This window comes from Oncorhynchus mykiss, chromosome 2 (genome assembly GCF_057628025.1).
Source record: "Oncorhynchus mykiss isolate SJ-2025 chromosome 2, ASM5762802v1, whole genome shotgun sequence".
Classification (NCBI taxonomy): Eukaryota; Metazoa; Chordata; class Actinopteri; order Salmoniformes; family Salmonidae; genus Oncorhynchus; species Oncorhynchus mykiss.
Genome location: NC_143023.1, coordinates 50607813 through 50634751, shown reverse-complemented (window position 1 = coordinate 50634751; position 26939 = coordinate 50607813). Strand labels below are relative to the sequence as shown.

The window sequence follows — 26939 nt, the reverse complement described above, 5'->3', positions numbered from 1 at the left end:
AGGCTATAACCCCCCTAAACATTGACGGGTTCCGTTTTGCTCTACGACCCCAACACGTGTCAGGGGACTCCTGAAGGTAATCGGTACCGGTTTTAAAAAATGAAGGGCAGTATGAAGGTAGTTTTGTGCCAACCCAAAAAAGCGGTTAAATGTGTGTAAAAATTATATATTTCCTGAGCTTTGTCATATCTCCTAGATATAGGACAAACACTTCAAAACCTTGTTTCTCATGATACATTTTTTGACAATTTTTTGGACAATTTTTTTTTTTGCCTCTTATTAATGTGTTATTCAATGTGCTTGTCTGGGCTATAGTAGTAAAATGCAAATTATTTTTTGATACCTACAATTGAAAATGAACCATAGTAGACCATCTTAAAACAATTCCCAATGTCAGCTTAGACTTTTAAGAATGAACAAAACAAGGCTATGCTGTTGCACAGGCTTCTACAAGCAAGCGCCACTGCTGATCTCACTACCTTTTTGAATATTGTGTTCCACTATATAACCAGTTAATATTACGATTTCAATACATTCATCTTAAATGGCGCTTGATTTTTTTTATGAACTAAATGTATACCTGGCCAAAAGTATGTGGACGCCTGCTCGTCGAACATTGCATTCCAAGATCATGGGCCTTAATATGGAGTTGGTCCCCCCCTTTGCTCCTATAACAGCCTCCACTCTTCTGTGAAGGCTTTCCACTAGATGTTGGAACATTGCTGATGGGACTTGCTTCCATTCAGCCATGAACATTATTGAGGTCGGGCACTGATGTTGGACGATTAGACCCGGCTTGCAGTCGGTGTTGGAATTCATCCTAAAGGTGTTTAATGGGGTTGAGGTCAGGGCTCTGTGCAGGCCAGTCAAGTTCTTCCACACCGATCTTGACAAACCATTTCTGTAGGGGCCTCACTCAGTGGTGTTGTCATACTGAAACAGGAAAGGGCCTTCCTCAAACTGTTGTCACTAAGTTGCAAGCACAGAATCGTCTCGGATGTCATTGTATGCTGTAGCATTAAGATTTCCCTTCACTGGAACTAAGGGGCCTAGCCCGAACCATGAAAAACAGCCCCAGACCATTCTTTTTCCTCCACCAAATGTTACAGTTGGCACTATGCATTTGGACGGGAAACATTCGACTGACATCCGCCAAACCCAGATTCGTCCGTCGGATTGTCACGTGGTGAAGGGTGATTCATCACTCCAGAGAACGAATTTCCACTGCTCCAGAGTCCAATGGAGGCAAGCTTTACACCACTCCAGCCGACGCTTGGCATTGCTCATGGTGATCTTAGGCTTGTGTGCGGCTGCTCGACCATGGAAACCGATTTAATGAAGCTCCTGATGAACAGTTCTTTTGCGGACATTGCTTGCAGAGGCAGTTTGTAACTGTAGCAACATTAGCACTTCAGCACTTGGCAGTCCTGTTCTGTGAGCTTTTGTGGCCTACCACTTCACTGCTGAGCTGTTGTTGCTCCTAGACATTTCCACTTCACAATAACAGGGCTTACAGTTGACCGGGGAACCTCTAGCAGGGCAGACATTTTACCAACTGACTTCTTGGAGAGGTAGCATCCTATGACGGTGGCATGTTGAAAGTCACTGAGCTCTTCAGTAAGGTCAGTCTACTGCCAATGTTTGTCTATGGAGATTGCATGGCGGTGTGCTCGATTCACTAATTGCCCTTGACAATCAATCCACAAAATTTGAAGGGGTGTCCACTTTTGTATATAGTGTATATGAGGCAATTAGGATTTGTTATCTGTAATAGTTATGATAAATTAGGCATTGTTGTGCACTGTTGGCATATAGATAAACGTGCACTTATTTTTCCAGTGTGTGCCTGTTTTTATTAAAGTACTGAAAAACAATCAGACGAGGCCTCGAACAATGACAGAATGTCATGCCCATCTCTGTAGGCTGCAATAAAGTTACAACTGTGATCCTCTTCTTTTGGCCTTTTATTTTTGCCATGAAGTGTTTGCCTAATGCTGTAACAGCTGTTGGTTTTAAAACCAGCAGCACAGCTTTGAAGGGGTTCTTCTCAATGATGGGGAAGAAATTAGCTGGGTCTAGGTTTGTGGTGGAATAGGCTATTCTTTCACTTCAACTTAAATGTTTCTCCCAAAGCATAATGGTCTGGTCTGCTTGACCAGACGGTGGTGTGCACTATGCAGCTCTAATCATTAGTTTAAAAAGCGACTTTTTGGTTCACTGAGGTACTTGCTTACTATAGCAAAAAGCGAAACTCTGGGTAGTGAAGTCCTCCCTTCCTCTCTCTCAGCTGTTTATGTCAGCCCGTCTACCCAGGTCTCTCAGCTCTAGACTTTTGATCTTTAAAGGGATGCTTTTCCATAGAGTTGCAGCCAGTCCACATGGTCACGCAGTGCCTCTATTACATTATTTTGGGAGAACCCTGCACTAGTGTACCTGTAGACTTCCAGCCATTGCGCTAATGCTAGTTAGCATTGGCTCGTGAAACTACCTAACTTCCTTCATACTGCACGCAGAGATATAAACATGGTATCCACGAGTTCCAGAATCTTGCAATATCCCTTTAAAGAGTTGCATCTGTTTTTGGCTCATCGACATGGACACATCCCAGTGAAAGCACACTGTGCTTCAGATGGGAGTGCTGGCCTATGCCTAGGGTGTGTGTTGCTGTCGCCTCAGGCAGAGGCACAGTGGCCTTTTTCCTGCTCAGCCAGCACTCCAGTGTTTGAGCCTGTTACTCAGCTGGTGGTGATGTCACCCTACTGATCATGTGACGCTAGTGAGTGTCTTCGAGATGTGTGCGCAAGAGGGAGGGAGTGTGTATGGCTGCGGGTGTCTTTTCCTCCATGTTTGGTTCTCACTGACCTCCGTCGTCATGGTGTTGCAGCAGCTCTTCTCCTTAGATCTAATCTAGGACACTACTGTGTGTTGAAGTGCCTTAGATGCAGACCGCTACAGACTGCTTTCTATTTCAGTTGATTCATTATCTTCCCCTGAGCCCAGTTCTTGTGCAGCTTCTGTCAGAATAAGTGCTGATAGACTAAACATTTCTTTGGCGTCTTTCATGTCTGATGGTTGGTGTGGCAGTTTAAGCTAATTCCCTGAAATTCTACACATTTTGCCATGGTTTATGCTGTGTTCTTATGCTATGAGTGACTCAAACATAGCAATCGGTGCAATGAAAAAATACCTCAATCTATAATATTTTGAATGTCAGCCTTTATTTAGGTGATTGTTAGTTCTCAAAGATGATCTTATTTAAGAATACACTCCGTGGCCAGTTTATTGGGCCAGTTCATGAAAATGGGTTCGCTCCTACAGACAGTGAGTCACGTGGCTGTGGCTTGCTCTATAAAGCAGGCAGGCAGACAGGCATTGAGGCATTCAGTTAGTGTTCATTTGAACATGAGAATGGGCAAAACGAGTGACCTAAGTGACTTTGTTCTAACCTCTCAAACGGCCAGCCTCCTAGGCTTTTCACACACGACAGTGTCTTTTGGGTTAACTGAGAATAGTGTGACAAACAAAACATACAGTCTGGCAGTCTAGTGGGTGAAAACGGCTCGATGAGAGAGTTTTAAAGTAGAATGGCAAGAATTGTGCAAGCTAACTGGTGGTTCACAAACGGTCAAATAACGGTGCAGAACGGCATCTTGGAATGTACAACTTCTCGGTCCTTGTCACAGATTATTGCAGCAGACGACCACATTGGTTTCCACTCCTATCAGCTAAAAATGAGAAAGTGACTCCAGTGGGCACGTGATCACCAACACTGGACAATTGAAGAGTGGAAAAACATTGCCTGGACCGATGCATCTCGGTTCCTATTGCGTCATGCTGATGGCAGAGTCAGGATTTGGCATAAGCAGCATGAGTCCATGGCCCCATCCTGCCTGGTGTCAACGGTACAGGCTGGTGATGTAGGGAATGTTTTCCTGGCACACATTAGGTCCCTTGATACCAATTGAGAAATGTTTGAACACCACCTTGTAGAATTCACGCCCCCAGAGAATTCAGGCCGTTCTTAAGGCAAAGGTGGGTCCGATCGGGTATTGTACGAAAATGTATGTATGTATATACTCACCACTGTAAATCTCTCTGGATGAGGGCGTCTGCAAATTCACTCAAATGCTAATGTAAAATGTACCTAAAAAAACTAGCCACTTAGTGTATATAGGTCCATTTATCGCCATTATCTTGTTTATCTGGTTTTAGCCTTAGTTTACACAAACGTTTTACCATTACAAATATTTTGGTTAATTTTTGGGTTGTTTGGACTTAGTATAGTTTTCTATGCAGAAAAGACCCTGTTGACGATTCCTCATAGGTGGAGGCTGGGCCATAGCAGGTTGCTTCTGGGCTGAACACAAGCTGGAGTGGTGGCACAGAACACTTCTTGCTATCATACGTTTGAGCATGTTCCTCTACTTCCCTTGAAGCCATAACCACACAGTCAGATTTTGTTTAGGGGTTCTAGACAGAAAAAATGGGTGAAACCCTATTGTATTTGTTGGCTATTATTGAGTTCCTCTGTCAATTTTGTTTAAAAATTCACATTTTCAGGAGATGGTAAGGCACAGGAGGGTGCAACTTTGCAAGATGGGAAAAGGCCATGGGCCACACCCTCTCGTGCGATCTCATGCCAATTTGCCACATGGTGGTGCTAAAACAAGCAACTGAGAAAGCAAACTGTGACCTAGTCCCCTGAAATTCAGTACATACAGTGCCTTCAGAAAGTATTCACACCCCTTAACTTTTTCCACATTCTGTTGTTACAGCCTGCATTTATAAACTGAGATTTTTTTGTCACTGGCCGACACACGAGTGGCGCAGCGGTTTAAGGCACTGCAACTCAGTGCAAGAGGTGTCACCACAGTCCCTGGTTCGAATCCAGTCTTTATCGCATCCGGCTGTGATTGGGGGTACCATAGGGTGGTGCGCAATTGGCCCAGCGTCATCCGGGTTTGGCTGGGGTAGGCTGCCATTGTAACTAAGAATTTGTTCTTAACTGAGTTGCCAAGTTAAATAAAGGTTACACACCACACTGATCAAAAAGTTATTTTGTTGGCATTTACGTATGTCCCCATTACCAGTAAAACATAATCAAAACCTATTTCTTTCACTTACTTGCTGTGCTGTTTCGTTGTTCAGTTGTTTCATTCTCAACCAGGATTTATATGGAACGCTGTTTGAGTCTTTGCGTATCAAAAAATATACAATTTAACACTATTTAACGTGTCAAATAAGCTTGATGACCAATCAGGGCCTGAATATGACTGCACGTCACAATATTTTAATGCGTTCATACATTTAAAGTTTTTTTACGTGTTTACACTCACTCGTATTTCATGTCACAACGATTAAGCGATACCTATGCTATGATTCTGGTAAAGTTGTCTCGCACTCCTACAGTGCTGGTCATAAAAAAAGCTAGCTAACTCATGGATGCAAACAATGTTCTTCCCCCAAAACACAGGAAAACGACAATCTGTTTCAGTGGCTATAGTTAGCTAGCTAACTATATAGCTAGGTGTCATCTAAAATAACCCTCATTTATAAGACCTTTCTTATTTGATTAATTGTCGGACCCATCTATGTGAAGCTAGCCACAATAAGGATTAGCCACAATAGTGGACTTTGCCTTCAAAATAAAAGTATGGCATAATTCTACTATTTGTATTCATTTGCATCATTGTAAATTACACTTTTGTTTTGAAGGCTAACTGCAAAGTCCACTATTGAACCCAATGTCCTTATTGTGGCTAGCCAAATGAAGCTAGCTGGCTGCTTATACCGTTAGCTTTGGGCAACAGAAGCTGGCTAGCATTTATTTTCATAAACTGAAGTTCAATTTCAAAAGGTGAACAACAAGTGGAAACCTAGCTTAAACTTACACGGATTCCTAAATCATTGCTAAAAATAATTAAAATGACTGCAGTTTTAAATGGTCATTGTTTTCCTCCTTGTATCGGCGCTAGCTAGGTACCAAGCTAAAGCTAACTACCCCAGAATTTGCGGTTGAACAAATCATGCTTTATTACCAACACAGTATTGTGAACACATCATTTGTGGCCTTTTTCTGCAGACTTTTTTTGTACAGCTTTGACAGTGCTACTGTATCTTTTTTGACACGCAAAGACCCAAACAGCGTTCCATAATATGCCGTGAAGCTAATAGCAGTGACGCTATTACTGTGTAACTCCGGTAGGGCAACATCTGAAAAATAGCACACTTGGTAGTGTGTTACGGTGCTCGACCGGTCGGCGAAAGCCAACATCACCCACGACAGAGAACGGTTGATTGTCAAGGGCAATGAATTCCATTATCTTGGCGTTTAATGGATTTCGCCTTTGAGTTGTCTCGCTGAAATTGTCTTACTCTTTCAAATGACTGCTCTACTTGTTGACTGCTCGATCCACACAGCAGACATTGAGGGCTAGGTTAGGAATGCTGTGTTGCATGTTCAGCGCAAAATTTTATGCGCCGTCATTATGTCATGTAACTTCGTTTATATAGGTATGCGCGTCAGCTTTGACATCGGTTTTGCATTGGGCGACATTGGGCGTTAAACTAGACAAACTAGACATCCGATATGTTCACTGACTATATCGTGCATCCCTAGTCTCCATATTATGTCTAATATATTAGCACATTATTCTTTAAACTTCTTCAAGCTCTGGCAAGTTGGTGGTTGATCATTGCTAGACCATTTTAAACCATTTTCTTGCAATTTTTAGATTTTCAAGCCGATAATTCAAACTATAACTATGCCACCCGGGAACATTCAATGTCGTCTTGGTAAGCAACTCGTGTATATTTGGCTGTGTGTTTTAGGTTATTGTCCTGATGAAAGGTGGATTCATCAACCAGTGTCTGTTGGAAAGCAGACAACCAGGTCTTCCTCTAGGATTTTTCCTGTTCTTAGCTCTATTCCGTTTCTCTTTATTCTAAAAAAGCATACCCATAACATGATGCTGCCACCACCATACTTTAAAATATGAAGTGGTACTCAGTGAAGTGTTGTGTTGGATTTGCATTCAGGACATAAAGTAAATATCTTAGTTGGAGCTATTTTCTGTGTATTTTACCCCCCTTTTCTCCCCAATTTTGTGGTTTCCAATTACGCTCTTGTCTCAGTGCTGTAACTCCACAATGGGCTTGGGAGAGGTGACGGTTGAGTCATGCATCCTCCGAAACATCCGCCATATAGCGCTCCTTAACATCCGCCCGCTTAACCCAGAAGCCAGCCGCACCAATGTGTTGGAGGAAACACCGGTCATTGTATACATCAATGATGTTGCTCTTGCTGCTGGTGATTCTCTGGTACACCTCTATTCAGATAACATCATTCTGTATACTTCTGGCCCCTTTTTGGACACTGTGTTAACTAACCTCCAGATGAGCTTCAATGCCATACAACTCTCCTTCCGTGGCCTCCAACGGCTCTTAAACGCATGGAAAACTAAATGCATGCTATTCAACCGATCGCTGCCTGCACCTGCTCGCCCGTCCAGCATCACTACTCTGGACGGCTCTAACTTACAATACTTGGACAACTACAAATACCTAGGTGTCTGGTTAGACTGTAAACTCTCCTTCCAGACTCGCATTAAACATCTCCAATCATCCTATGGGAGTCACGGTCAGTTGTGACAGCCTGGGATTGAACCCGGATCTATAGTGACGCCTCAAGCACTGCGATGCAATGCCTTAGACCGCTGGCCACTCGGGAGGCCCCAGCCTTTGATGTTCTTGATTGTAAATTGTTATTGAATAAACTCACTTGCTGTATCTTTACATGACCTGCCATCACATGGTTGGAGTTATTTATCCAATAAAACCCAATGTTCTTCAATGGAAGCTTCTCTAACGTATACAGTGCTTTCGGAAAGTATACAGACCCCTTCCCTTTTTGCACTTTTTGATACTTTACAGCCTTAATCTAAAATAGATAAAATAAAATAAATATTCCTCCATAAATCTAAGCACAATACCCCATAATGACATAGCGAAAATGGCTTTTTACACATTTTTGCAACAAGTACCTTATTTACATAAGTATTCAGACCCTTGTTTATGAGACTCGAAATTGAGCTCGGGTGTATCCTGTTTCCATTGATTACCTTTGAAATGTTTCTACAACTTGACTGGACATGATTACAACTAAGCCATGAGGTCGAGGGAATTGTCCGTAGAGCTCCGAGACAGATGTAGGGAAGGGAACCAAAAAAACTCTGCAGCATTGAAGGTTCCCAAGAACTCAGTGTCCTCCATTCTTAAATGGATGAAGTTTGGAACCACCAATACTCTTTCTAAACCTGGACTCCCAGCCAAACTGAGCAATCGGGGGAGAAGGGCCTTGGTCAGGGAGGTGACCAGGAACCCAGTGGTCACTGACGGATCTCCCGAGTTCTTCTGTGGAGGTGGGGGAACCTTCCAGAAGGACAACCATCTCTGCTGAACTCCATCAATCAGGCCTTTACGGTGGAGTGGCCAGACAAAAGCCACTCCTCAGAACAAGGCACACGACAGCCCGCTTGGAGTTTGCCAAAAGGCACCTAAACGACTCTCAGACCATGAGAAACAAGATTCTCTGGTCTGATGAAGCCAAGATTGAACTGCAAGGTCTGAATGCTAAGATCTGGAGGAAACCAGGCACCATCCTTACGGTGAAGCATGGTGGTGGCAGCATCATGCTGTGGGGATGTGCCCATGTGCATACGTAGTTTACCACGAAACACAATTCCAGAGTTTGGTCCATGTTTAGAAGAAAATAGTTAGTTGAGGGGGCTTGTACAAGTTCAAGCTTTTCAATCCCTCTGACAGTATGGGTAACTGCATTACAGCAGGATCATTTTTACTGTCCTTCCCACAACCTCAGGCTGTGTCATTGCTCATGCCCTGGCTGTTTCCATTTTTATTTTGTGGTTTTAGCATTATCTTTCTGAAGGTCATACTGGAAAACACCTTGAGTTCACAATCAGCATTGCTGATAAAATTCCCCCACTCCTTAACCTATTTTTATCTTGGAAAGTTAATGTATAATCTGTTTATAGACCTGAGTACATACACATAGACTGCCTTGTTGCGGCAAGGAGTCTCTTGCCTGAAATCTGTAGCCTAGTTCAGCCATTCTCAATCTTTTTTTGTGCCAGGGACCAGCAAGGCATGGCCGCCTTGTTCTCGGGACCACGTTGGTAAAACAAATAGACAATCGCTTTTTTTCTTTATAAAACAAGAAACTCTTCATTGATTTTGACTTTACTCTAAAAATAATGAACGATGTATTTACTTGGCTACTTCATTGTGGTTTCATGGTTTGTCTGTGCTGTCTTCATGGGCAGTGTCTGTCTCTCTGGGCTGTCTGTAAATGACCAAAACAATAGAAATACGTGATCCATGTCTACATCACCCGTGTCGACCCGTGTTGAGAATATGGGGAACATATTGAAAATGCCTCTATCCACTCGGTCTCTCCAGACACCCGGCTTTTTCTTGAAAGCGGCAATTTTACCGTTTGCTTGGAAAATGTCACTTGCTCAGCCCTGCATGGATAGGTTGAGCAGCAGTCTCGTCGTTACAGACCCAGAAACAACGGTCCCATCCTAATCCATGTCTTGTTATGTACTCGTTCAGAACACAGAACATTTCCCTTGCAGTTGTATTCTGAGGCAAATCTCTGCACCAAATAAATTATTCATATGAAGAGAATATATACAAAACGTGGGCATGTCAGTTGTCTCATCTAATTGGATTGTAAACCAATTTGATGCGAAGGCTCTGTCTAAAACCTGTGATTCAATATCATCGGCTATATCCTTGTTTCTATACGTGACGGTATCATTGTAAAGTTGGATTATGCAGATTTTTGTAGCAGCAGATAGGCCTAAAACCTCTTGGCTATGACCAGTTTATCAGCTATAGTGAAAGAAGCCTTGCACTTGGAGAGTAAAGCATTTATGTTTGATTGGTTCTCTTTTTTTTCTAGAAAAAAGTGTAGTTTAGCATTTTTGATGGCTTCATAGCATCATTGCCGAGGCAAATCTGACATACCACGCAGACCGGTTTTGGCGGGCAGCTGTCATTTGAAAGACATGATGTCCCAGATGTGCTCAATTGGATTCAGGTCTGGGGAACGGGCGGGCCAGTCCATAGCATCAATGCCTTCCTCTTGCAGGGACTGCTGACACACTCTAGCATTGTCTTGCATTAGGAGGAACCCAGGGCCAACCGCACCAGCATATGGTCTCACAAGGGGTCTGAGGATCTCATCTCGGCACCTAATGGCAGTCAGGCTACCTCTGGTGAGCACATGGAGGGCTGTGCGGCCCCCCAAAGAAATGCCACCCCACACCATGACTGACCCACCGCCAAAACGGTCATGCTGGAGGATGTTGCAGGCAGCAGAACGTTCTCCACGGCGTCTCCAGACTCTGTCACGTCTGTCACATGTGCTCAGTGTGAACCTGCTTTCATCTGTGAAGAGCACAGGGCGCCAGTGGCGAATTTGCCAATCTTGGTGTTCTCTGGCAAATGCCAAACGTCCTGCACGGTGTTGGGCTGTAAGCACAACCCCCACCTGTGGACGTCGGGCCCTCATACCACCCTCATGGAGTCTGTTTCTGACCGTTTGAGCAGACACATGCACATTTGTGGCCTGCTGGAGGTCATTTTGCAGGGCTCTGGCAGTGCTCCTCCTGCTCCTTGCACAAAGGCGGAGGTAGCGGTCCTGCTGCTGGGTTGTTGCCCGCCTACGACCTCCTCCTCCACGTCTCCTGATGTACTGGCCTGTCTCCTGGTAGCGCTTCCATGCTCTGGACACTACGCTGACAGACACAGCAAACCTTCTTGCCACAGCTCGCATTGATGTGCCATCCTGGATGAGCTGCACTACCTGAGCCACTTGTGTGGGTTGTAGACTCCGTCTCATGCTACCACTAGAGTGAAAGCACCGCCACCATTCAAAGTGACCAAAACATCAGCCAGGAAGCATAGGAACTGAGAAGTGGTCTGGTCACCACCTGCAGAACCACTCCTTTATTGGGGGTGTCTTGCTAATTGCCTATAATTGCCACCTGTTGTCTATCCATTTGCACAACCGCATGTGAAAATTGTCAATCAGTGTTGAAAAATATGTATTCTGATGGACAACGGCAGTGGACCATTGCTTTGACAGCCAATAGCTTTGACTGTAGAACACCTGGGGTATTTCTCACCAAAATCATGTGGAAGTTGTTTCCAATATTACTGGAGCTATGTTTTTTTTCTTTCTTTTCGCAGTGGGTTGGTTGCCATGTCGCGGGCCATTTCTAAACTACTCACAAGCCACTATTTTTTTGTTTTGATAACAAACAACATTACTAGCTAGCAACCCGAACTTGACCACTGAATGGGCTATGCTCAAATTTCGATTGCTCAGGAAAAACTGAAAATGCGCTCAGCAAAAAGATGCTTCAAAGGTACACTGCGTATGAAAGAGTGGGGTGTGTATACTTGTGTGTGAGAGAGGATGTGCGTTAGAGTAAGAACTTTTCTCAATGGAGTAATCAATATCATAGTCAATAGTGTGAGGGAGAGTGTATAGACCTATATGTGTGTGAAGTTATCTGAACAGAACCAAATGTTTAGTGTATTCATACGTTTGGACAAGTTTTAAAACTCTTGTTCTTTGTCCATATAAACAGTTATTTTTTCATATAGTCACACTCATTTAGAATGCCTGAAGCTTTAACAGTACTTAAAGGTGTGTGTGTGTGTGAGTGAGAGAGAGAGAGACTGAGTGTGCGCGAGCTGTGCGCAAGTGTTAAACTTCAAAAATGTTTGGTAAGAGGGAGTAGGCCTACTTAAGCATTGGGAGCATTAATAGCTGTAGTTATGTTAGTGACTTTTGTGGTGTTTATGAGGAAATTTGATTAAACCATTCTGATGTAGATGATTGTGTCTTTCGGTCCCTAACAGGCTGACCACACCGCACGCATAGTGTGCGCGAGCTTGCAAAAATAAATGTAGGAATCTATGTTTTTCAATTATTGCACCCACACTGCTCGCATGCGTCAACGAGCGTCTGCGTTGCCAAGGGCTAAAATAGAACTGCTTTCTATTTCTGACGCAGATCGTGCTGCAAGTCCTGCCTCTGCCATCTCCTGATTGGTTTATAGAAGCAGGTACCCACATGCCATCTCCTCATTGGTTATACCCACGTGGGTGATTGAATGACGAACTGTGTTGCTGGTTGGTGTAGTAATACTATGAAAGTTTAGATGCCAATCGCCATATCAGTTCAAAGATGAAAAAGCCTGGAAGGAGGAGAGATGACTAGAAACGATTCGGTTGACCGTTTTGTGTGGATTAGTTGTTGGAGTAGAGGACCTTGTGCATTTCAGGTAAAATAACAACTCAACGTTTATACCCCAGGACAAAATAGCTAGCAACAGCAAGCTAGCTAAATAGGACAAATTAGCTAGCAAGTGTAAGCTAACTAGCTAAATTACCATAAATGTTTAATGCTTTTTGACTTGTCCCCAAATTAATGTCATTGGTTCAGAGTTTGTTTTGATATTTTGGGTGGTGGGTGGCGGGACACAATGCAGATAGCCCGGTTAGCCAAATGCGGGAGCACTGGTTGGTCGGCCCAATTGAGGTAGTCATTTACAACTGCCATCTGGCCAAGATAAAGCAAAGCAGTGTGACACAAACAACAACACAGTTACACATTAAATAAACGTACAGTCAATTACACAAAAGAGAAAGTCTATATACATTGTGTGCAAATGAGGTAGGATAAGGGGTGGGGTGAGGCAATAAATAGGCCATAGTGGCGAAATTATTACAGTATGGCAAATTAAACACTGGGGTGATAGATGTGCAGAAGATGAGTGTGCAAGTAGCGGGACTGGGGTGCAAAGGAGCAAAATAAATAACAATATGGTGATGAGGTAGTTGGGTGGGCTATTTACAGATTGGCTATGTACTGGTGCAGCGATCTCTCACATGTAGTTTTTGTTGATGGCTGTAGTAGACTGTTGATGTCCACCGTATTTCTTGTTTCCACAGAGCCGCCAATCACAACAGGCCCAGCCAAGGTGGTGAAGGCCCCAAACCCCCGGCCTCGGAGAGGAGAAAGGGTAACGTCCTCCTCCTGTTGGCCAAAATTGTGTGTGTGTGTGTGTGTGCCTGTGTGGACATCTGCGGCTATGCTTAGAAACAGTCCATGCTTCCTGGTATGCACGTGGTAGTACTTGGGGAGTCTGTCAGGTAAGGTGTATAAACACTCTAAAGCAGTGGTTCCCAAACTATGAGGTGGGTTTTTTAAAGGAACTTGTAATACAATGCACAAGGTGCATGTTGGAAATTTCCTCTTGTCATGTTAGTCATTGTATGCTGACCAGACCGCCCACACTCATGTTGGATTTTGTCCACCCACACCAGACGCCATCAGGACACGCAGCTTGAAATATCAAAAGGAACTCTGAACCAACTACATTCAATTGGGGACAGGTCAAAAAGCATGAAACATTTTGACAATTTAGCTAGCTAGCTTGCTGTTGCTAATTAATTTGTCCTGGGTTATAAACATTGGGTTGTTATTTTACCTGAAATGCACAAGGTCCTCTACTCCGACAGTTAATCCACAGATAAAAGGGTCAACCGAGTTTGTTTCTAGTAATCTCTCCTCCTTCAGGCTTCTTCTTTGGACTTTATGTGGCGGTTGACAACCAACTTTAAGGTGCATTACCACCACCAACTGGACTGGAGTGTGGACTTCAGTTCATCTTTCAATCACCCACGTGGGTATATGCTCCTAAAAACAAATGAGGAGATGGGAGAGGTGGGACTTGCTTCTCCCATCTAAAATAGAACCAAGTTCTATTTTCTCCACCAACAAGAGGGGTGTGAACAGTTTGTGTCATGAACAGTGCTTGTGCCAATGGAAATAGATATGGTACGGGATGTTCCCCAATGCTGGAAGGAGGGCCCCCCGAGTGACATGAGAACCCCTGTCTTCAACCTTTTCTTCCCCAAAGACCACCTCTCAGGCAAACCGGCGACCAAGGGACCCCTATCATACATTAGCAAAACAAAATGGTCACTTGTCTTTTCTTATCATCAAGTGAATATGTGAACTCTTGACAGCCTATTTTATTTAACCTTTAACCAGGTAAGACCCATTGAGGTTAAACACCTCTTTTGTGAGGGCTGGAAAACACATTTTCGCCATTATACAGTGCATTCTAAAAGTATTCAGACCCCTTTACTTTTTACAGCAAAAATACTCATCAATCTACACACAATACCATACAATGACAAAGCAAAAACAGGTTTATACATTTTTGCAAATGTATTAAAAATAAAAAACACCCTATTTACATAAGTACTCAGAACCTTTGCTATGAGACTCGAAATTGAGCTCAGGTGCATCCTGATTCCATTGATCATCCTTTAATGTTTTTACAACTTGATTGGAGTCCACCTGTGATAAATTGATTGGACATGATTTTGGAAGGCACACACCTGTCTATATAAGGTCCCACAGTTGACAGTGCATGTCAGAGCAAAATCCAAGCCATGAGGTCGAAGGAATTATCCATAGAGCTCCGAGACAGGATTGTGTTAAAGCACGGATCTGGGGAAGGGTACCACATTTTTTTTGTTGCAGCATTGTCCCCAAGAACAACGTGGCCTCCATTCTTAAATGGAAGAAGTTTGGCACCACCAAGACTCTTCCTAGAGCTGGCCCCCCAGCCAAACTGAGCTGCTTTGAGTTTGCCAAAATGCACCTAAATGACCCTGAGACCATGAGAAACAAGATTCTCTGGTCTGATGAAACCAATATGCCAAGTGTCACCTGAATGCCAAGTGTCACGTCTGGAGGAAACCAGGCACCATCCCTACAGTGAAGCGTGGGGATGTTTTTCAGCGGCAGGGACTGGGAGACTAGTCAGGATCGGAGTAAAGATGAACGGAGTAAAGTGCAGAGAGATCCTTGATAAAAACCTGCTCCAGAGCGCTCAGGACCTCAGACTGGGGCAAAGGTTCACCTTCCAACAGGACAACGACCCTGAGCACACAGCCAAGACAACGCAGGAGTGGCTTCAGGACAAGTCTCTTAATGTCCTTGAGTCGCCCAGCCAGAGCCCGGACTTGAACCCAATCGAACATCTCTGGATAGACCTGAAAATAGCTGTGCAGCAACGCTCCCCATCCAACCTGACAGAGCCTGAGAGAATCTGCAAGGTAGAATGGGAGGAACTCCCCAAATACAGCTGTGCCAAGCTTGTAGGGTCATACCCAAGAAGACTCAAGGCTGTAATTGCCGCCATAGGTGCTTCAACAAAGTACTGAGTAAAAGGTCTGAATATTTCAATTTTTTATTTCTAAAAACCAGTTATTACTCTGTCATTATGGGCATTGTGTGTAAAAATAAATTAATTAATAAAAATCCTCAATCTACATCACAAAGTGTGGAAAAGGTCAAGGGTTCTGAATACTTCCCGAGCTGTAATTTGTTTTAGATTTTTATGTTGTAAATGAGGATTGTTTCTATTGGGCCACACCTTTGTTGATATGGTGAATCTTTAATGTGATGAGCATAAAGACATGTTTGCATTCCAAATGGCACCCTATTTCCTATATACGGCACCCTATGGGCCCTAGTTAAAAGTAGTGCACTGTGTATGGAATAGGGTGCCATTTGTGACAGAAGTGCTGAAGAGTGTTAAAATCCCTTGATATTCTTTTTAGGTTGGAGATTTTGGTGATGCTATGAAGTGGCCAACCCCTGGGGAGATTGCAACTAAAGAAACGCAGGTAAGTCAGTGCCCGGAGGTAATACTACTGACGCACACACCACCCCCCCAGTGGCCAGTTGAGTAGGGCACAGTGCGTTTGCAGTGGTAGTGAACACACGGCTCTTGTTTATTCAGTAGTCCCTTCAGGACTTCCGCAGGCTTAACAAGTCACCCTCACGTATCAATTAATAATACCTCTTCGAAACAGGAGACTTTTTCTAGCGTCTCATTGGTAGGAAAACAACAGGGTGTGCAGGCCAGGCGGGGGTTGTTTGAAGAACAACACAGAGTGGAGTCATGATGAGATGTAAATAAAGTTGGCGCTCTTTTCCCTCTGTTTATGACACTGATCTGGGTGTTCTGTGGTGTGGTGTAATTGTAGTGTGCTCAGATGAGACTCAACTTGCTCTTTGTCTCTGAGGTCTTTCTGCTTAGCCTTAGTTAGCACACGGTATATCTACTTTAGGGTGCACACAGGGTGTTAGTTTAGGTCCCAGACACCGATCTTCTGAGTATCCTTTCTGTCCACAGAATGAGAATAGTGTTTAAAGTCCTGCCTGTAGAATGATAGCACATTGTATAAAGTTCTGGCAGCAAATTCTGTAGAATGATGGCACAATGTATAGAGTTCTGCCCAATGAATGACAGCAAATTCTGAAGAATGATTCAGAGCACATGTCATAAGCACTTTTTGCAACCAACACAATCTCATAACAATGACTGATTCCATACCATTTTAAATACACACTCCCATTACAAGGCATTGAACACACACATCATCATCATCATCATCTGTCATTGTCGTGTGTGTGCCATTGTTGAAATGGCAAACATTTTCCTTCATGACGCAATCCTGTGATTGTGATTGCGCCCTTTTGTCCTAAAAAGCTTCCCTTCTGTCCCATCTGCTCAGATTGAGGTTGTGAATCAGACTGTGTCATGCCCCATGCCCGTCAGGCAGGTCAGAGAAGTGGGCTCCACACGGAGATCCCCAGTAAGTTCACCCTCCACAGGGACCTGTAGCAGCCTGGACTTGGAGTTTCCGGCCTCCTGGCTCCATATAACCTGAATGAAAACACAGGATACTTACTCAGCAGGAGTTTAGTGGTATGGCCTGTTACCTGGAGTGATGTTAACCAATCTAAAGCTTGCTGGGGAATGAATGATAATATGGGGAGACTGTTGCACAGACTCTGACTAAGCCTACTCCTGGATTGAACTACCAATCAATGGTGACTCACCATGAACATGGTTTAGTCAAGTAGTTGTCGGAATGTGGGTCTGTGTAACCATCTGTCTTTGGATGTCCAGAAGGAGTATAATGGTGGACTGGCCTGCTGCTGGGGTGAAATTGGCTTTATATTAGGTATTCACTCCTCAATGGCCGTTAACTTCCTATTTAGGCTCTTGGTTTTCCGGTAGTTACTCATTTATGCTTAATGTGGACAGCGATTCTGGATCCAGTTAAAATGCAGGAAGTGTACAGTTCATCTTCTATTTGAGTGGGATTGTATGGGTTTGTATAGTGATTTAGTTTTCCATCAAATTAGAATGGATGTCCATGTAAGGCCCTAGTGCAGTGCGTCATTAGGGCTGTCCTTGCTAAATAGGTGACAGGTTTTTTTTTTATGGATTACTTCATTTGTGACAAGTAAAAAAACAACATCCCACCGCATATTTAAGTGAGTGTGGTAAAAGTGTGTGAAGCTAGAAAACAACTAACCTGTTCTTGCAAAACTAACCCTTCAACTGAATGCTTTGCAAAAGTGCCCCAGAAGAGGAGTTATTTAGATGAGTGGAAGTGTTAGCTGAGGGAGTGAGCTCAAACATCAAGTGAACTAAACTTGCATTTGATTTGACCATGTCACACACTTCATGACGAGCAAAAATGATTGTACACACAGGATCTGCAACTGTCTGTAGGCAGCTCTCTGTGTGTGCATCTTGCCTGGATCTTATCCACTTCATACCACCAATGACTTCAGTGATGAACCCTATGGGCCCTGGTCAAAATGAGTGCATTATATAGGGGATATGGTGCTATTTGGAGCACAACCTTTAATGAAATAGTCTGGCCATCTATATGGCCCATGTCACTCACCAGTCACTAGTCTTAACCCCAGGACTGGCTGTGTCCATGAGTGACAGCAATAATGAATAGAATGGGATTTCTGTGCTTAGTTGGTTTCCTTTCCCATGCACAATTGAGTTGCACATTAAGAGCACTACAGTGGGAATCCTAACTTCCACCTCAGTCAGATTTTCACTTTTCACCCTTTGACATCAAAGCATGACAAAGTGAACATTTGACTTAAATGGAAGTTAGGATTTGCCCCAAATGATGATGGCTTATGTGCAACTCCAGTAGCCAGGTCAGTCTCACCTGAGTGTACTGTGGGTGAGTGTGACCAGTGACCAGTAGTGACCTTAGTGTTTGTACTATATTCCCTATTTAGCACATTACTTTTGACCAGTGCCCATATAAAGAATATGGTGCCATTTGGGACGCAGCCTAACTGATGCTCTTAAACCTGGGTGGTAAAACTGCTGTGATATTGTACCCTGTGTTAACTAACCTATCCCCCCCCCCCCCCCAGGCCCCCAAGAAGCCTGTGCTGAAGAAAGAGGTGAAGGAGAAGCGTGACACCAACGAGGAGGGCAAGGAGAACCAGAATGCGAAGTCGGACGACTCTGGAGAGGAGAAGAACGGCGACGAGGACTCTCAGAAGAACAGCGACGAGGACTCTCAGAAGAACGGACAGAAGAAGAAAGGTGCGTTCCTTTACTTGGATTGACCTTTTCTTTTTAACGACAGAACGTGTGAAAAAACGGCACTTTTGTACAAGTGACTCGTTTCAGGAAACTATGTCCCATGTCACTACTTTGCCAGAGGCCTTCTGGAACATGTGACTTTTCATGTGCCTTAATAACAAACTTGTATGCCATCTGTAAATATGAGTAAAATGGTTAAATTATGAGCGTAGTTGGTTTAGCCACGGAAAAAGACAGGAACCTTCCCGCTAGCCATGATTGGCTGAGATAATGGATGGGCTGGAAATGCAGAGAGAAGATTTTCGATTGGTCTGCCATGTAGTACGCTCCTGTCTATAATGAGCTGCTTTGTGTGTGTGTGTAGGTAATCCTTTCTAATGCAGATTTTTTTGGAAGATGGCTCTCCAATTTCTGGAGGACAGAGTATTGAAATCATTGGAGTGCCCAGTGGAAGCAGAGTATGATGGCTAAGGAGATGGAGAAAATTCAGGCATTTGATTGTGAATGCTGAGGGAGTCAAAATGATCACAGAAGGCTATTGTAAAACACCTTTCCCTGGATTGCATCTTCAAACTAAGGGCAACCATGGTATCTGAAAGAGAGGGAGAAGCGTTCATCCATGTATACGGTTAAGAGTGTCTAGCGAGCTAAATTTTCAGATATTATACCTATCTAATTTCATCAGGAAGTTGTTTTCATTGCAATTTAAAGCGTACTGTTAGCTAGCTCGGTAATATTGGCTGCCTTGCTAGCTAACCTCACGTGTATGGTCTGTGTAGTAATATGATTTGTATCTCAGAAACATTTGCATTGCTAGTTATAGCCTAATGTTAGCTAACTAACATTGAACTTAGTTGGTTAGCATTCAGCTACCTGTAGATTCATGCAGGGTAGTAATGTTATGAGTTTGGATTATGGTTCATTGTTTAGCTAGCTAGCTACATGTCTATACAAAAGACTCCATTATGCAAGTAACCATTTCACTGTACCGTTTACACCTTCTGTATCCTGTGCATGTGACCAATAAAAGTTGATTTTATTTGATATAGTGTGTTTACCAGAGACAATAATGTGAAGGGACCAGGACGGTGCTGGAGGTTTGAGTTTATCTTTACAGGGACAGTGCACATTAAGCAACGTTTCAGTAAAAGTGCCGGTTTTAGCCAGCCGGCTAATATTCAACCGCAGTCCCTGGGCAGGTTATGAAAAACATTTACAATATAGACAATCATTGAGCAGTGCGCACACGCAGAGCAACATAGGACAAGCAAGACATAGCATACAGACAGAGCAACACAGGACAAGCGAGACAGGACAAGCGAGACAGGACAAGCGAGACAGGACAAGCGAGACAGGACAAGCGAGACAGGACAAGCGAGACAGGACAAGCGAGACAGGACAAGCGAGACAGGACACGCGAGACAGGACACGCGAGACAGGACAAGCGAGACGTAGCATACAGACAGAGCAACATAGGACAAGCGAGACGTAGCATACAGACAGAGCAACATAGGACAAGCGAGACGTAGCATACAGACAGAGCAACATAGGACAAGCGAGACGTAGCATACAGACAGAGCAACATAGGACAAGCGAGACGTAGCACACAGAGAGAGCAACATAGGACAAGCGAGACGTAGCACACAGAGAGAGCAACATAGGACAAGCGAGACGTAGCACACAGACAGAGCAACATAGGACTAGCGAGACGTAGCATACAGACAGAGCAACATAGGACTAGCGAGACTAGCATACAGACAGAGCAACATTGTACAAGCAAGACAAGACAGGACAAGCAAGACATAGCATACAGACAGAGCAACATAGGACAAGCAAGACAGGACAAGCAAGACGTAGCATACAGACAGAGCAAGACAGGACAAGCAAGGCAAGACAAGCAAGACGTAGCATACAGACAGAGCAACATAGGACAAGCAAGACGTAGCATACAGACAGAGCAACATAGGACAAGCAAGACAGGACAAGCAAGACAAGACAAGCAAGACGTAGCATACAGACAGAGCAACATAGGACAAGCAAGGTGTAGCATACGGACAGAGCAACATAGGACAAGCAAGACAAGACAGGACAAGCAAGACGTAGCATACAGACAGAGCAAGACAGGACAAGCAAGGCAAGACAAGCAAGACGTAGCATACAGACAGAGCAACATAGGACAAGCAAGACGTAGCATACAGACAGAGCAACATAGGACACGCAAGGTGTAGCATACGGACAGAGCAACAGAACAAAAAGCAGCAGGGCAACATGGAAAGCGGCAATACACAGCTAGGGATTATGTTCACAAATCTGAATGACCTTTAGCCATGTATTCATACATTTGTGAAAGTGTGATATGTGGTGCAGTTATGTGTGTCTGATGGCAGTGTATTCCAGACATTGGAAGCTCTCACAGAGAAAGCAGATTTACTAAAGGTGCTTTTCCTTCAGGGAACTATACAGTCACCTCTCATGACATACCTTGTGGATCTGCTGCCGTATGTTTGTTTGTGTGGAAACACAAGTATCTATAGCCTACTTTTTACACTCATTATATTAACAGTTGAACTGTCCATGTTTAATTTTACCCTAGTGGACACATGCTATAGGCCTTAACAATGTGGGAAGATACTTTCTCACTTGAGGAAAATTAATAATTTATCCTCCTATTTTTTTGTGTAGGGCAGGACCCAGTCTAGCTTTGTAGTGACTAGGCCTGTTTCGGTGACCGTATTACCGCCACACCGGGGGTCACAAGTCATGAAGGTAGTCAAATTCCACGTGACCATTTAGTCATGGTAATTAGGATTCTCTAAGCTCTGATGCTGCTGATGGTCATTAGTAGCCGACCAAACTTGTTAACTGCCTGGTACTCAGCACTCTATTGTCCCTCTAATCACTCTGACATCAATGCAAATGTGATCGATAATCTAATCAAACACTTCATGAGAGCCCATCAGCTAATGTTGCATTTTTCTGCAATTGCATAACAAAACTGAGGGATGGCCTCTATTAAAAAATAGTATGATCCCATAAGCTTTCTATAGGCTAGGTCTACTATATTTAATGCTTAACTTTCCTGATATTAAGCATATTGCTTATTTTTACAACAGGAATATAGTCTACCTGGCTGGCATGAAAAGGACCACGGGAAAAGTGTCCTCCATTTGTTATTTAAGTGCATAGATTATGTATTTTTGCCCCTGTATCGAGACCAGTGCATGATAATTTCACACATTATTTAGTGTATGTGAAGACGAGATTAAATCAAGAACAGTCTGATTTGACAATATTAGCCTATCACTTGTGAATTATATATCATCACTTGTGAATGATGCCCAGCATAAGGTAAAGAACAGTCACACACTGCATGTAGCCTAGCCTATATGTTTTAATAAGGTTTGTATCACAATTAAACTCAGCAAAAAAAGAAACGTCCTCTCACTGTCAACTGCGTTTATTTTCAGCAAACTTAACATGTGTAAGTATTTGTATGAACATAAGATTCAACAACTGAGACAAACTGAACAAGTTCCACAGACATGTGACTAACAGAAATGGAATAATGTGTCCCTGAACAAAGAGGGGGGGTCAAAAACAAAAGTAACAGTCAGTATCTGGTGTGGCCACCAGCTGCATTCAGTCCCGCAGTGCATCTCCTCCTCATGGACTGCACCAGATTTTCCAGTTCTTGCTGTGAGATGTTACCCCACTCTTCCACCAAGGCACCTGCAAATTCCCAGATATTTCTGGGGGGAATGGCCCAAGCCCTCACCCTCCGATCCAACAAGTCCCAGACGTGCTCAATTGGACTGAGTTCTGGGCTCTTCGCTGGCCATGGCAGAACACTGACATTCCTGTCTTGCAGGAAATCACACACAGAATGAGCAGTATGGCTGGTGGCATTGTCATGCTGGAGGGTCAGGATGAGCCTGCAGGAAGGGTACCACATGAGGGAGGAGGATGTCTTCCCTGTATCGCACAAGCTCAGTCCGATGATGCTGTGACACACCATGACGAACCCTCCACCTCCAAATCGATCCCGCTCCAGAATACAGGCCTCAGTGTAACACTCAAGCCTTCGACGTTAATCTCGAATCTGACCATCACCCCTGGTGAGGTAAAACAGCGACTCGTCAGTGAAGATCACTTTTTGCCAGTCCTGTCAGGTCCAGCAACGGTGGGTTTGTGCCCTTAGGCGACAATGTTGCCGGTGATGTCTGGTGAGGTCCTGCCTTACAACAGGGCCGGACAGTGACACCACTGATTGAGGGATTGTGCATTCCTGGTGTAACTCGGGCTGTTGTTGCCATCCTGTACCTGTCCCGCAGATGTGATGTTCGGATGTACCGATCCTGTGCAGGTGTTGTTACACGTCCGTCCTCTCTCCCTGTAGTGCTGTCTTAGGCGTCTCACATTACGGACATTGCAATTTATAGTCCTGGCCACATCTGCAGTCCTCATGCCTCCTCGCAGCATGCCTAAGGCATGTTCACGCAGATGAGCAAGGACCCTGGGCATCTTTCTTTTGGTGTTTCTCAATCAGTAGAAAGACCTCTTTTAGTGTCCTATGTTTTCATAACTGTGACCTTAATTGCCTACCGTCTGTAAGGTGTTAGTGTCTTAACAACCGTTCCACAGCAAAGCAGTGCTACAGAAACAACAGAGTTACACATGGAATAAACAACAGTACAGTCAATAACACAATAGGAAAAAAAAGAAAGTCTATATACAGTGAGTGCAAGTGTCCGTCGAGTTTTTACTCTTACTATTAGAACCTAACACTGCGGAGGCAATTTGTTCTTCTTGGACAAAGGTTTTTACATTTCAATTATATTAATTCATGATTTATACCAGGGATGAAGACCACAGGCAATGTTTTGCTTTTCAATAAAACCTGTTCTGTTGGTATAAGAAATGTTCTTTATTTTATTACAACTTTATTACTTTTCTGTTAAGATTAATTCAAATAATTTAATGTGATTCTGAGCACCTGTGGTGGAATCCATAATGTGTTACGGGGAATTAAAATCTTTCTGGTGCAACATTTCTCTAACAGGAACCCTGGTGTGTGTGTGGGAGCGGTTCTCTAGACCCCTCAGACTTCACCTCGACCTACAAAAACACACACACACTGCATGCATTTGTGTTCGCTTTTGATAATGGTGTCTTCCCGTTAATTAACCTCTCTGGGATATGCTGGACGGTAGCGTCCCAACTAGCCAACATCCAGTGAAAATGCAAAGCGCCAAATTCAAATAAATTACTATGCAATTTTAAATGAAATCACATGTGCAAGATACCAAATTAAAGCTACACTTGTTGTGAATCCAGCCAACGTGTCAGATTTCAAAAAGGCTTTTCGGCGAAAGCAAACAACGCTATTATCTGAGGATTGCACCCCAGTCGGAGCACTCGGGGTGAAGGGAACAACTGCCACTGGCCGCAAAAGTCATGGATTTTTTTAGGGTGCCTTACGGCAACACAAAGGGGATGCCACCGGGAAATTCTAGGCATTATCAAGTACTTGTTCAATTGTGAATGAGAGACTGATGAAGTGTGTACAGCCTGCACAAAAAAAAACAAATCAGAAGTCATGCTTTTCAAGCAACTTTTTAAAAATCATCATCGCATTATGCAGCATTACAATGTATTAAAAATCAAAACATATAGCCCAACGTTTGTAGATCAACTAAAGTTACATTAACTCTAAATTTAAGCATATAGGAGTACCTTTTTCTTTAACCACTCAACACAGAATAACCTTGTGTGCACTCAATCAAATAATTTGGATAAAATCTATTTAATTCAGCTTTGTTCAATCATATTCTTCATACTGTAAAATAATGCCACAGAATTCTAAGCAAATCTTATCTGCTAAATTAACTAGTGTAGCCCACAGTCATATGACATAGCCATATCAGGACCTAACATAAGGACAACAGAGTATGCTATTCTGCTGAAATAGACCACATTTCCTCCATATCATGTTTCTTTAGTCCTGTCTAAAAATTAATAATAGATTTTTATTGTGAAGGTGTAGGCTATATTACATGGATTTATTAGACTTTTTAAAATGTAGATATTCCAAAGGTCTACATCAGTGGCTTATAGGCTATGTGTGGGAGCCAGGAGAGGCTAAATGTGTTTATTAAATAACGGTCAATTACCGTGAGACCGACAGTTATTTGCTTGACAATCACCGGCTGACACACTTTTGTGACCGCCACAGCCCTAGTAGTGACTACTACACTGAGCCTTTCCCACACTCCTTTGAATGCACGGCGAGGGAATGAGTAGGAGGCCATGCAGACAGGGAGATGTGTTGGCAGAAATAAAGGGTTGAAATTCCACCAGCCTGCCAGCAAGTGGTTTTTGACCTTCAGAATGAGACGTCCCATGCCTTTTTTCAGCTCACTCGCTCTTTCTCTCTCTCCTTCTCTTGCTCTCTCGCCCCCTTTTTTTCTCTCGCACTTTCTTTCTCCCTTTTCTCTCTGTTTCGCTCTCAATCTCTCTTTCGCTCCCTTTCTATCACTCTTTCTTTCTGGCTCTTTTGCTCTTTTTCCCTCGCTCTTTTCTCTCGCTTTCTCACTCTTTTTCTTTCTCTTGCCCTCTTCTCTCGCTCTCTTTTTTCTCTCGCTCTTTTTTCTCAAGCTTTCTTTCTCGCTCTTTCTTTCTTTCGCACTCTTTCGCTCTCACAATCTTTCTGTTTCGCTCTCTTTTGTGCCAGCTATCTCACTTTCTTGCTCGCTCTCTGTTTCGCTCTCGCTTGCTATCTCGCATTCTCGATCACTTTAACTTGCTGGCTCTGGCTTCCACTCTCTTTCGCTATTTCTCTCTTGCTGTCTCGCTATTTCTCTCTTGCTGTCTCGCTATTTCTCTCTTGCTGTCTCGCTCTCTTTCTCTCTGTCTCGCTCTCTTTCTCTCTTGCTGTCTCGCTCTCTTTCTCTCTTGCTGTCTCGCTCTCTTTCTCTCTCGCTCTCTTTCTCTCTCGCTCGCTTTCTCTCTCGCTGTCTCGCTCTATTTCTCTCTCGCTCTTGCTGTCTTGCTCTCTTTCGCTCTTGCTGTCTCGCTCTTTCGCTCTTGCTGTCTCGCTCTTTCGCTCTTGCTGTCTCGCTCTCTTTCTCTCTCGCTGTCTCGCTCTCTTTCTCTCTCGCTCTCTTTCTCTCTCGCTCTCTTTCGCTGTCTCGCTCTCTTTCTCTCTCGCTGTCTCGCTCTCTTTCTCTCTCGCTGTCTCGCTCTCTTTCTCTCTCGCTGTCTCGCTCTCTTTCTCTCTCGCTGTCTCGCTCTCTTTCTCTCTCGCTGTCTCGCTCTCTTTCTCTCTCGCTGTCTCGCTCTCTTTCTCTCTCGCTGTCTCGCTCTCTTTCTCTCTCGCTGTCTCGCTCTCTTTCTCTCTCGCTGTCTCGCTCTCTTTCTCTCTCGCTGTCTCGCTCTCTTTCGCTGTCTCGCTCTCTTTCGCTGTCTCGCGCTCTCTTTCGCTGTCTCGCGCTCTCTTTCGCTGTCTCGCGCTCTCTTTCGCTGTCTCGCTGTCTCGCTCTCTTTCGCTGTCTCGCTCTCTTTCGCTGTCTCGCTCTCTCGCTCTCTTTCGCTGTCTCGCTCTCTTTCGCTGTCTCGCTCTCTTGCTCTCTTTCGCTGTCTCGCTCTCTTGCTCTCTTTCGCTGTCTCGCTCTCTTGCTCTCTTTCGCTGTCTCGCTCTCTTGCTCTCTTTCGCTGTCTCGCTCTCTTGCTCTCTTTCGCTGTCTCGCTCTCTTGCTCTCTTTCGCTGTCTCGCTCTCTTGCTGTCTTGTTGTCTCGCTCTCTTTCTCTCTTTCTCTGTCTCGCTCTCTTGCTGTCTTGCTGTCTCGCTCTCTTTCTCTCTTTCTGTCTCGCTCTCTTTCTGTCTCGCTCTCTTGCTCTCTTTCGCTCTCTTGCTGTCTCATTCTCTTTCTCTCTTTCTCTCTTGCTCTCTTGCTCTCTTGCTCTCTTGCTCTCTTGCTCTCTTGCTCTCTTGCTCTCTTGCTGTCTCGCTCTCTTGCTGTCTCGCTCTCTTTCAGTCTCGCTCTCTTGCTCTCTTTCTCTCTCGCTGTCTGGCTCTGTTTCACTGTCTTGCTCTTTCTCTCTTGCTGTCTTGCTCTCTTTCTTTGTCTCACTCTCTCTGCTAAGCATTCAAAATGTACTTTTGGGTGTTGAGTAAAAAGTACATTGTTTTTAGGAATGTAGTGAAGTAAAAGTAGTCAGAAATATAGTAACATGCAGATACCCCCCCAAAAAAACACTTTAGTAAAAATACTTAAATACTACTTAAGTACTTTAAACCTATGCACATACTCCACTAACAGACCACTGACACAGCCTGCTGGCCAGCATGGGGAACTACATATTAGACTGAATAGCTTTTTGGGG

General features: G+C 43.9%; 1 protein-coding gene across 1 annotated transcript in view; it reads left to right on the top strand.

Moving 5' to 3' along the window:
• Nucleotides 1-26939, top strand: part of LOC110491068 (La ribonucleoprotein 1, translational regulator) — an 83352-nt gene that overhangs the window by 11233 nt on the left and 45180 nt on the right. Inside the window, 4 exon segments of the mRNA XM_036950051.2 lie at nt 13051-13121; nt 15739-15804; nt 16699-16779; nt 18383-18557. Coding sequence (XP_036805946.2) covers nt 13051-13121; nt 15739-15804; nt 16699-16779; nt 18383-18557 — 393 coding nt within the window.